The sequence below is a fragment of the Alosa sapidissima genome, chromosome 4 (genome assembly GCF_018492685.1).
Source record: "Alosa sapidissima isolate fAloSap1 chromosome 4, fAloSap1.pri, whole genome shotgun sequence".
NCBI classification, from domain to species: Eukaryota; Metazoa; Chordata; class Actinopteri; order Clupeiformes; family Clupeidae; genus Alosa; species Alosa sapidissima.
Window position 1 is genome coordinate 28,110,065 of NC_055960.1, and position 12,500 is coordinate 28,122,564.

Consider the following 12,500-nt stretch of genomic DNA (forward strand, 5'->3'; position numbering starts at 1 on the left):
CCCCTCTTTAAGCCAAGGCTGCTACCCCACAGTGTGATATCAACACAACAGGCCTCTAGTAACAGTTGCAGTAATAGAGCACAAGAGGACATACTGTCCTTTCCCAGAAGTATACTCAGAAATATTCTCATTTGGTCTATTCTTATGCTATTCTTTAGTTCTAAGAATTAAAAATATGCTGTGTTTAAGTATGCATTTATTCAATTTTGCCGGGTGTGACTTGCTTAACCATGTGTAAAATATTAAGTAGTCGATTCTTTATAGAAGCCCTCTGTGCTATATTTGGAGTGAGGCCATAAAGTCTATGACCATGAGTTTTTATGGTCTCTGATATAATGAAAGTATTTTTAGATGGTGGTCTAATGTGCATTAATGGTACGTAATTCAGTCGATTAACTCCATGCGTGGCTGCTTGCATTAGTGAAGGGCCACTGTGAGACGCACATGTATGTTTAAGGGCCAGTCTGCCTGATGAGCACTCATTCATCTCTCCATTCTCTCCATCCCCATCACTTCTGCTTTTTCTAACTCTCGCTTTCTATCTCTCTAACTCTATCACGCTCTCTAACTCTCTTGCTTTCTCTCTCTCTCTCTCTCTCTCTCTCTCTCTCTCTCTCTCTCTCTCTCTATATATATATATATATATATATATATATATATATATATATATATATATATATATATATAAATATTTCTCTCTAACTCTCTTTCTCTCTTGCCTCCACTATGGAAGTGCAGCTGTATCACTGGTCTCTTCCTCGTATCTGAAGCTGTTGTTTCAGTTCTACTTCTACTTTTTCACCTCCAACCACTTTTATATGTCATCTTTATATTGTCCTTTTGTGCACTTCAGACTTTTTCATATTTAATATACTGTTCAAAGTTGTGCTGGCTCTGAGATTAAGAATGTAATTTCTAGTTAGGATGTTGCATCTTTATCAATTACAATGACAACACATTTCTGGTAGCTTTAAAATGTATCTCTTGCTTCAATCAATCAACAATCAACAATCGATCAATCAACAACCAATCATTCAATCAAACATCTATATCTATCTATCTATCTATCTATCTATCTGTCTGTCTGTCTGTCTTGTCATTTATGAGTGTCCTTAAACGCCCTCTCTTCCTGTCAGGTGTACATCGTGCCGCAGGCAGCCATCTTTAAGATGGAGGGTCTGGAGGGGGCGGAGGCGGAGGCGGCCATGTTGAACAACATGCGTGTGTACGGCACGGTGGTGCTGAGCTTCATGGCCATCGTGGTCTTTGTGGGCGTCAAGTACGTCAACAAGCTGGCGCTGGTCTTCCTGGCCTGCGTCATCCTGTCCATCATCGCTGTCTACGCCGGAGTCATCAAAACCGCCATCGATCCGCCCGAGTTCCCGTGAGTGTGTGTGTGTGTGTATGTGTGTGTGTGTCTGTGTTTGTGTGTGTGTGTGTGTGTGTGTGTGTGTGTGTGTGTGTGTGTGTGTGTGTGTGTGTGTGTGTGTGTGTCTGTGTGTGTGTGTGTGTGTGTGTGTGTGTGTGTGTCTGTGTCTGTGTGTGTCTGTGTGTGTGTCTGTGTTTGTGTGTGTGTGTTGTGTGTGTGAGTTTGTCTCATGTCAGTGACTCTCCCTCTCTCTGGTGTAGGGTGTGTGTCCTGGGCAACCGTACTCTGGTGTGGAGGGGCTTCGACGTGTGTGCTAAGGTGGTGGAGCGGGACAACGGTACCGTCACCACTCAGCTGTGGAGGATGTTCTGCGACTCGGAGCTCCTCAACGCCACCTGCGACGAGTACTTCACCAACAACAACATCAGCGTCATCCAGGGAATCCCAGGCGTCGCCAGTGGAGCCCTGTGGGGTGAGAGCTAACACACACACACACACACACACACACACACACACACAGATATGCCAACAGATACACACACTGCCATTCACAAGTTTGGGGTCACTTAGAAATTTCCATTCCACTCCATTATAGACAGAATACCAGGTGAGATCAGTTGCATTGTTTTTTTAATCAGGGCAGCAGTTTTCAGATTACATTATGTGCTTACATAATTGCAAAAGGGTTCTCCAATGTTTTCTCAGTTACCCTTTGAAAAATGATGTCATGATATCAGATCAAACAGAATGGGCCTTTGGAACATTGGTTGAATGGTTGCTGATAATGGACAGTGTAGATATTGCATTAAAGATCAGCCAAAGATCAGATATAGCTCTTTGGAGAGTTTTTGCCTGTTGTTAGTCCTTAGCCTCCACAACAAAAGCATTTACATTGCGTACAGGGGGGACAAGTAATGAGAAGTAGGCTATTTACAATGGCAAAATAAATAAAATATAAATATATCGCACGACTCTAGGGGGAGCTCTAGAGTCTGCAAAAATCTGAATTGAAATATTTATTAATTACATTCATAGAAAAAATGGATGCATGCGATTCATTTAGATTAATTTGATGACAGAGTATGTAATTAATTAGATTTGTATGAATTGCTTGACAGCCCTAATATAAATATATATATATATATATATATACTGCTCAAAAAATGTAAGGGAACACTTACAGTTTTCCACAATTGTTAAAACACATTTTTTGAAACCTTCCACCTTTCTTTTCTCCATTCTCAAACTACATTCAAAGAATGTCTGACAGTTCTTGCAAAATAAAACACTCGCCTCAAAAGTTTTACTAGTGCTCAGAACCAAACAGTGTCAGAGTACCAATCCAGTGTATGATTGAAGTGTTCCCTTACTATTTTTGAGCAGTATAATATATATTATATAGTAATATATAGTGTAGTATAGTATAGTATAGTATAGTATATAGTCATATATGGTATATAATATATAATATATAATAATATATATAGTATAGTATATAGTAATATATAATATATAGTAATATATAGTGTGTGTATATACACACTATATATTACACACACGTGCACTGCACACATGACATTGAGCCATCATGGTCTCCACTGCTGACCCCTGCCCCTGGCCCTCCACAGAGAACCTGTTTGGGAACTACCTGGAGAAGGGCATGTACATTGAGAAATTGGGCGTGCCCAACATCCCTGAGGTGGAGCCCAGCACCAAGGCCAGCAGCCGCTACGTGCTGGCCGACATGTCGTCCTTCTTCACCCTGCTGGTGGGGATCTACTTCCCGTCCGTCACAGGTCAGCACTGCACCTCACCCGCCCTCACAGGGCAGCGCACCCAAATAGAAGTGCCGACGGGTCAAAGTTCAGGGTGCTGTGGAGAATCTACTTGATATAGAGATGGAATGGGCAGTTTGAGTGTGTGTGTGTGTGTGTGTGTGTGTGTGTGTGTGTGTGTGTGTGTGTGTGTGTGTGTGTGCGCGTGTGTGCATCCTTGATGATGTCTGCCTCTCTGTGAGCTATATGTGTGTGTGCGTGTGTGTGTGAGGTGTAAGATTACATATGTGATGTGTGTTAAATGCTCTCTGTTAATGAATGTGTAGGTTTTTAACTATGCCATGTCAGATGGACTGGATGTGTCTGTGTTAGTGAGACGCATCTGGTGTTTACATAGATGTGTTTGTGTGTGAGATGATATCATCACCATGGAGATGGGGACTGGCTGGGTGCTGACAGCAGCAGATGTTTAATGCGTCTTCATCAGAGGAAAACTCAGATTATGGAGGCTGTTGGCTCCAACAGCATTTATATGTGTGTGTGTGTGTGTGTGTGTGTGTGTGCGTGTGTGTGTGTGTGTGTGTTTTTCTCCCACAGGTATCATGGCGGGGTCTAACCGGTCAGGTGATCTGCGTGATGCTCAGAAGTCCATCCCCATTGGCACAATCCTGGCCATCACCACCACCTCCATCATCTGTATCCTTCACACACACACACACACACACACACACACACACACACACACACACACACACACACACACACACATACACATACACATACACACACACATTCAAGTACGCAAATGAGCACAAGCGGGCACATACAAACACCCACACTCCACATAAATTGTACAGTATGTGTTGGGTGCCCCTAGTGGGCATTATGGTACAGTACAAACAAACTGTAAAAAGCAACACTGTGGTGCTGGATCATTTCGGGAGGTGATTGATTAGTTGGTTTGTTACTTTCTCATCCATATTTATGTCTACCCACTGGTCATCCAGATGGAAAGTGTTTGTAGGTCTGAGATCCTGAGTCTTTTTGCAGCCTTGACCGTCCTCCTCAGACATGTCCAGTGTGATTCTCTTCGGTGCCTGCATTGATGGGACAGTGCTGCGGGACAAGTAAGACACACTCACACTCACACACACACACACACACACACACACACACACAGGAGTTTGGTCCTGTGCTAATTTGTGTGTGTTGTATGTGTGTGTTATTTGGGTCCTGTGTGTTTGTGTGTGTGAGTGAGGGTGTGTGTTTGTGTGTGTGTCTGTGTGTGTGTATGTGTGTGTGTGAGGGTGTGTGTGTATTTGTGAGTCATTTTGAGTATGTGTGTGTGTGTGTGTGTGTGTGTGTGTGTGTGTGTGTGTGTGTGTGTGTGTGTGTGTGTGAGAGTCATTTTGAGTGTGTGTGTGTGTATGTATGTGTGGAGTATGTGTGTGTGAGCATATGTGACATTGGTCATTTGTGTGTTGTGCTGCTCAGGTTCGGAGAGGCGGTGAGGGGGAACCTGGTCATTGGAACGTTGGCGTGGCCATCACCGTGGGTGATCGTGTTTGGCTCCTTCTTCTCCACCTGTGGTGCAGGGCTGCAGAGCTTGACCGGCGCCCCGCGTCTGATGCAGGCCATCGCCCGGGATGGCATTGTGCCCTTCCTTAGGGTCAGCACACACACACAGCACACACACACACACACACACACACACACACACACACACACACACACACACATACACCGGCATACATACCCACACTCACTTTCCACAGGATCAGCTGACACACACATGCAGTATACACACACACTCAGCCACACACACACATGCACATATAGCTCACAGAGAGGCAGACATCATCAAGGATGCACACACACACACACACACACACACACACACACACACACACACACCATACACACACTCACCCGGCCTTCTCACGCTCTTGTGTTTGCCTGCAGGTGTTTGGTCATGGGAAGGCTAACGGCGAGCCCACCTGGGCACTGCTCCTGACCGCCTGCATTTGTGAGAGCGGCATCCTCATCGCCTCCCTCGACGCCGTCGCTCCCATCCTTTCCATGTGAGACGTGTGTGTGTGTGTGTGTGTGTGTGTGTGTGTGTGTGTGTGTGTGTGTGTGTGTGTGTGTGTGTGGTGACACCGGCACCACCCCCAACCACTAGTAATTACAAATGAAGCCTATGGTGTCTCTTGAATTCAGTTCAGTACATTTGAAGGGTAGATAGGCTAATTTAGGTAGTAAGAACATTCAGGTTACTGTAAGTACACGTAAGCACAATTATAATAAAGGATTTAGCAAAAGTGTATCAGTGGTGGGGAGAGTATTTGCTGCAGCTGCTATGGCATTTTAGTTAATCTAGTTAGCGTCGCGATCGTGCAGCAAAAAAGGCTGCATACGGGTAGGTCCTGTAAGCAGTGGACACAAAAGCTGAAAGGGCTGAATAGCGAGGTGGTCCTGTACCTGTCTCTTCTACCTGGGTAGTGGGCCCAATACCTGTAATGGAAACTCGACTAATGTTGTATATTTCCAACTCAAAAATATACTTGCTACAGCTGTATCCTTATCTTTCCCTTGTGACCTGTTGGGTCTCTGTATTCCGGTCAGATCTGACCTGTTCTCTGTGTTCCGGTAGGTTCTTTCTGATGTGCTACATGTTTGTGAACTTGGCCTGTGCTTTACAAACTCTACTGAGGACCCCTAACTGGAGACCCCGCTTCAAGTTCTACCATTGGTGAGTGTGACTGCCACTCACAGCATGTTTCATTGGTCCAAAACAAGTAGGCCCAGCCAATGAGACATGCTGTAATTTGTCATGTTCAGGAACTGTGAAATAGCTGTCTGTTTGGCTGTGCTTTGGCTCAGAGTGAGTCAGTTGTAGCTGTTGAGATCTGCTTCATGAATATAACATGTGTCATCATTGAGTTCAGTAGCGCGGGCAAAAAAAAAACTTTTGGCCTTGTGAATTACCTTGTGAATCTGAGTGAATCATTCTTCCTCTCTCTTTCTCGCTTGCTCTCTCTTTCATTCATTCTCCCCCTCTGTTTCTTTCTCCCTCTCTCTGTCTCTCCTCTCTGTCTCTATTTTTTCTCTTTCCACCTCTGTCTCACATCACTCTCTCCATTCTCTCTGTCCTTTGTGAAGTCTCTATCTTCCTCTCCCTTTCTCTTTTCAATTTCATTTCACTTCCTGCCTGTTTACACAACAAATATCAGACAGCAGCAATGCCAAACCTATTACCATCTGGAGTATAACACTGTGAATGTGTAAACATGTATTATTGTATAAGGAGATGAATAATTCATAGATAAAAAAAAAATAAAAACCAATATGGGTGAGCAGTGTGTGCAGGGAGAGAGAGTTTTGAATCATTTCTTGTAGATTGGATGTATTCTATTAAAAAAGAACATCTTTTTCGCACCTTCTCAAGGATAATGTTAGGACACCGGGGCTGATAACTCCGATATGGCCGTTTTTATTGCCCTGCCATGCTCACTCACTAAAACACTGTCTTTGTGTTTCTGGAATAGTTTCTCAGTGAGGCTAGGCAGTGGGTTCTCCTTTGTTTCTCTACTTTGTTTTCTGAATGAGGTTCTCAGTTTGTTTCTAAGGGTGGCTTGGCTTTCCGTGGTTCTCTATGTGTTTCAGCACTTGGTTCTCAGTTTGTTCTTGTAAATGGTTCTGAGTTTGTTGCTGATGGAGGCTCCTCTGCACCTCTTCCCCACAGGGCGCTGTCTTTCCTGGGGATGAGTTTGTGCCTCGCCCTCATGTTCATCTGCTCCTGGTACTACGCCATCGTTGCCATGGTGATCGCCGGCTGTATCTACAAGTATATCGAGTTCCGTGGGTGAGTGGAGCGTGGTGGTGGAGACAGATGGGAACAGAGGGCCGAGGGGGTGTCTCTAATCCACACACACACACACATACACACACGCACACACACACACACACACGCACACGCACACACACACACAAGCCACTCCAGGTTTCTGATCCGAGCCGTTTCTGGGATTTGGGCTACGCCTGGTTTGGGCTCTCCAGGGCAGAACTAGAGTGAAATGGAATTGCTCTCTGGGCCATGGCTGATGCACAGATACTGGAAAGAGAGTCTGTGTGTGTGTGTGTGTGTGTGTGTGTGTGTGTGTGTGTGTGTGTGTGTGTGTGTGTGTAGAGGGTTAAGTCTGGATTAGAGTGAAAGTGTGAAGGATTATGATATTTGCGTTCAGTCGAGTATTTGTTTGTGAAGTGTAGTATGTGTTTGACTTGATTATGATCTTAGTGGTATGGTGGTTTGTGTGTGTGTGTGTGTGTGTGTGTGTGTGTGTGTGTGTATGTGTGTGCGTGTGATTACTGGCCTTTGTCCTGTCCTGACTCTTTACTGACTGTTGACAGAGCGGAGAAGGAGTGGGGTGATGGGATACGTGGGCTGTCCCTCAGTGCCGCCCGATTCGCTCTCATGAGGCTGGAGGAGGGGCCTCCTCACACCAAAAACTGGAGGTGAGAAACACACACACACACACACACACACATATACAAACACATACTATACACACACACACACACACACAGTCACACTGACATCAAAAGTCAAACACTGAGTTCAAACATCACACATTTGCACACTAGCTATAAACACATTGGTTTTGCCTCAGGGAGGTATGATCTGATGAGAACGAGCAGCTTATTATACACATCTATAGGCCCGCATCTACTGCAAGGCGAGGTATTAAAGTGAAGCGGTCATAACATGTATCATGAGGTATATTCCAAAAGGACATGAGACAAAGAACTAGCCTGGAAAATCCAGACCCTGATAATCTAGAAAGATTAAGGGTCTGGCAAAGAACAATGTAATGGCCCAACTCGAGGGGCGGCAACAAGCATGCATTTAAAAATCTCACAGCACGCAATTGGATAACACTAGACAATGTTTAGTCTGAATGATTTCGGACTTCGACGCAATCGGATAACACTACGACCGATGTCAAGTCAAGTCAAGTCAGTTTTATTTAGTATAGCGCATTTAACATGCACAAAGTGCAACCCAAAGCGCTCCACATACAAGACATTGACAAAAAACAAAAGACAATAAAACAAAAAATGCCAGACGGAGCGGCGTAGTCGCCAGCGTTGACACCACATGACACCACATTTAAAAAATAACAAACACAAAAGATGCCGGACGGAGCGGCGTAGTTGCCAGCGTTCCCGTGACACTAAGACATACAAGACAGACAACATAGCAAATTGAAAATAAATAAATAAAATAATAATAATCATGTTAAAATTAGTCCAATTTCCAACCGGCTGAAAAAGTCCAAGGGCAATGATGACCCGCGTGAAACTGCCAATGCAAGACCAACATGTGTAGCCTACTGTCCTCCAACGTTGCAGCGCTGTCTTCATCAGTTTAGCTGGTTCCCCGGAATGTTGGGGTAAAAGTAACGTGCATCATTGGTCTTTGCCAGAGTGTCTCGCAGAGACAATTCCATTGTGCTCTCGTGAGAACTCTGGATTTCCAGGGTAACAAAGAACACTCCCAGAGCCCAAATCAGACTATGTCCTCCACAAGATCCCTGGCAGGTTAAAGCATCACCAAAACTCAGAGGAACACAGGTATCAAAAGAGTTAAATCAAATAAAACAAACAGTATTCCCATAAAAGCCATATTTAAGAGAAATAAAACAAACAGTATCCCCATAGAAACCATATTAAAGAGAGATAAAACAAACAGTATCCCCATAGAAACCATATTAAAGAGAGATAAAACAAACAGTATCCCCATAGAAACCATAATAAAGAGAAGGTGGTAGAGGTGTTTTTACAGTTTTTCACAATTTTATGCATGTTGCGAAACCATCAAACTACATTCACAACACCTCTGACTCTTCTTGCAAAATCTAAATGTTATGAATATAGTAATAATAACACAATTTTACTAATATAGTAAGTAAGGGATAATGTATAGAACGCCGGTCATTATGGGGAAAATAATGTTTCGCCCTGAAGGGACTTATTTTCCCATGATGACCGGCGTTCTATACATTATCCCGCTTATTATACGGCTACTTGCCAAAATGAAAAAATAAACTCCATGACATGTCTCTTTACACTTATTTGTTACCGTTTCGTCGTGGCTTTTGCTGAGAAACAAATAGTTCGCAACAACACACGCTGAACTTGAATCAAACATTCTTTAGAACACAGCTGATCAACCGTCTGCTTTCACTTTTGAATGAAGTTCCAAGCACAAACTCCGTTGCCATTGACAGCGGTCATTCTTGTTTTCAGAGGTCCTTTCCCAAGAAATAATGACCGCTAGAACTTTCGGAAATCCCATTCAAGTCAATGGAGCATTCTACTTGCATTGTGAAGAGCCGTATAATAATAGGTCATAATAGTCATAGGTTCCCCATGGTGCACACATATTGATCAAACATATGACTACCTGTACAGTAAGGCCCTGTTGGTACATTGATGACCTAGATAAATACATGTACCGTAGTTGATGCAGATGAAATAATAGTAATTCAGGAATTCAGGTAATCTGTTATGTAAAACAGTATGTTCAATTTACTACTACATATGTTGGCCTTCCTTCAAAGAACCTGTACGTTACAACAGAGCTGTAGCCTATTTTTACTCCATAATCTCTTTCGTTTTTAACTCCAGTCAGGCCATCCCCTCCCCATCCCCCACTGACAAAAATGTCCCAGATTTCAGATGCCTTGAGGTGCCAACCATAAAATATGCATGTACACACACACACACACACACACACACAGATGGGAGACCATATGTAGTCACATAAATACTCATGTCAAACTCAGAGCACAAAGTCACTGAAATGGAGGAAGACTAATTTAAAGGACTGTATAAATATTCTGTTCCGGAGGTAATTTGAAGTGCTACAGCCAGTCGGTCAGGACTGCTAAACTAATCTTGAATGAGACGAGCACCACCAATTCCAAGTATTCTTCTTTATTGAAGTTGAGTGGAAATACTTTGTTGTGTGGTTTTTGATTCGTTACGCACACATACAACTTCCAGAAAGATGATCTGTAACTTGTAACATGCACATAAATGTCACGTTTACACACATTACTCGGAGGCAACGAACTCCTCACAATTAACGCTGAACTCTCAGTCCCCGATGACTGCGCGAGGCTGCTGGAATTTCCCTATGTGAATCCCGCCCTCTGATTGGTCCATTTCTGAACATTATAGTGGACCTTTTTAACAGTCACTCCTGTACCCAGATATACCAGAGGTGTGTTCAAATTTGGCAAAAAGTGGCGAATGTTTTCTTTGAACAGTTAAATTTGAAAGATTTGGTGTTAACATTCCATTGTAACGGTTAATACATTGTTACCTTCATCAAGCTCACCTCCAGTTCCACTGTATGTTCGTGGAGAACTACCTCCGGCAGACTGTTTTGCGATTGTTCACAAATGTTCGCCGAAAACTCCAGGCAATTGGAAAACTGTTTGCAAACGTTTGCAAACCTTCGCAAAACGTTCGCCGGTGTTTGCGAATTTGACCGCACCTCTGATAGAGGCTGACTGTGAGTCAGACTCCAATCAGAGCCACATGAGGGCCAGATCCACACCAGATCTGGCCCAGCACTGGCTACTTGCCGATGATGAAGGGACACAGAAAAAGGAGGGTAAAAACGTGTACAATTATTTGATATAAAGACTGATTCTAAGAATAAGTAAGCTATTTTAGACCTGTCTGGCCTAGCGGTCTCTGTGCTGGGCCCACTGAGGCGCCGTCATGCTGTGGTACCGTGCGGCCCCATGTGATGTGATGGGTTGGAAACACATGGAAGGCTGCTCTGCACACTCACACAGCTGAGTCACTTTGCTCTTCTGCTGCGTGGGGTCCTGCCCTCTGGCTCTTAACTCTATCCCCCTCTCTGTGTCTCTTCTCTCTTTCCCTCTCTCTCTCTGCCTCTCCCTCTCTATCTCTCTATCCCCCCTCTCTGCCTGTAGCTACTTCTCAACCCCCCCCCCCACCTCTCAACCTCTCGATCTCCCTCTCTGCGTCTCTCTCTTTCCCTCTCTCTCTCTCTCTCTCTCTCTCTCTCTCTCTCTCTCTCTCTCTCTCTCTCTCTCTCTCTCTCTCTACCTCTCTGCCCCCTCTCTGCTTCTATCTTTCTCTTTCTTCCTGTATATATCCCTCCTTCTCTTTCTTTATCTATGTCATTTTCACACTCTCACTTTATCTCTCCATCTTTATATTCTTTCTTTCAGTCTTCCTCTCTGTGCATCTCCATCCATCCATCTATCCCTTTATCTTTAACTCACTCTATCCCCTTATCTTTAACTCACTCCTGCACCTTGAGTTCATCTGCTCGGTGCATTTCTCAGATCAAGCCGACAGAGTTCTAAAACATAAGAGAACATGAGAATATATTGTATCTATTGTATTTACCAGTTCCCATTATATACAGTGCTATGTAATACATGCATCCTCTGTGACCGTGGTCTCTGTCAATGGAAAAAGTGTGATAACCCAATTGATGACATTCTCACTTCTCTTTGTCTGTCTCACACACTCACACTCTCTCACACACACACACACACACACACACACACACACACACACACACACACACACACACACACACACACACACACACACACACAGGCCTCAGATCCTGGTGCTGGTGAGCATGGACGGGGAGCTTAATGTGGAGCAGCCACGCCTCCTGTCCCTGACAAATCAGCTGAAGGCAGGAAAGGGCCTGACCATCGTTGGCACGGGACTGACGGGCACCTACCTGGACAACTTCGCCCAGGGGCAGCAGGCCGAGCAGGTGTGTGGCCACCTACCTCCACACACAGTCTGACAGTCTGTCACACATACGCACATGCAAACACACACACGTCAACACACACACACACACCTACACACACATGTGCACACACACGCACACATGCACAAACGCACACACACATATACACACACACACACACAAATAGCATAGGAGATAAAGGTGCTAAAAGGCTTAATCCCTCAGTTGTTAGCAGGGCACCAGTATTTCTCCTAAACTCTCCTAAAATCAATTATTTCATTTATTTTTCATCGATCTTTCTGTGTGCTTTAATCCATATGTCAGCTGGCTGGAAATGAACATTGAACATTGATGTTTTCTAATAAGATTGTCTTTTAAGCTTAAAATAAACTGCATAAGACAGGCTCACTGATGGGTGGGAGATGCAGACCTGCTGGCTACAGTTAGTCAGAGGATTTTAGGGATGAGTTTCTAACATTTAAAATTGCGATTTCAAAGTATAAAGACTAGTTTAAAATAGTGGATAAATCTCCACCTG

General features: G+C 44.0%; 1 protein-coding gene across 3 annotated transcripts in view; it reads left to right on the forward strand.

Annotated features, from left to right (window-relative positions):
- slc12a5a (solute carrier family 12 member 5a) overlaps window positions 1-12,500 on the forward strand; it is a 179,917-nt gene that overhangs the window by 150,884 nt on the left and 16,533 nt on the right. For all 3 annotated transcript variants that reach the window (XM_042090747.1, XM_042090748.1, XM_042090749.1), the window contains exons 7-17: window positions 1,137-1,384; window positions 1,630-1,841; window positions 2,998-3,165; window positions 3,742-3,840; window positions 4,214-4,271; window positions 4,639-4,813; window positions 5,107-5,225; window positions 5,798-5,896; window positions 6,890-7,009; window positions 7,555-7,659; window positions 11,815-11,983. In XM_042090747.1, the coding sequence (XP_041946681.1) occupies window positions 1,137-1,384; window positions 1,630-1,841; window positions 2,998-3,165; window positions 3,742-3,840; window positions 4,214-4,271; window positions 4,639-4,813; window positions 5,107-5,225; window positions 5,798-5,896; window positions 6,890-7,009; window positions 7,555-7,659; window positions 11,815-11,983 (1,572 nt within the window). The remainder of the gene's footprint in view (window positions 1-1,136; window positions 1,385-1,629; window positions 1,842-2,997; window positions 3,166-3,741; window positions 3,841-4,213; window positions 4,272-4,638; window positions 4,814-5,106; window positions 5,226-5,797; window positions 5,897-6,889; window positions 7,010-7,554; window positions 7,660-11,814; window positions 11,984-12,500) is intronic.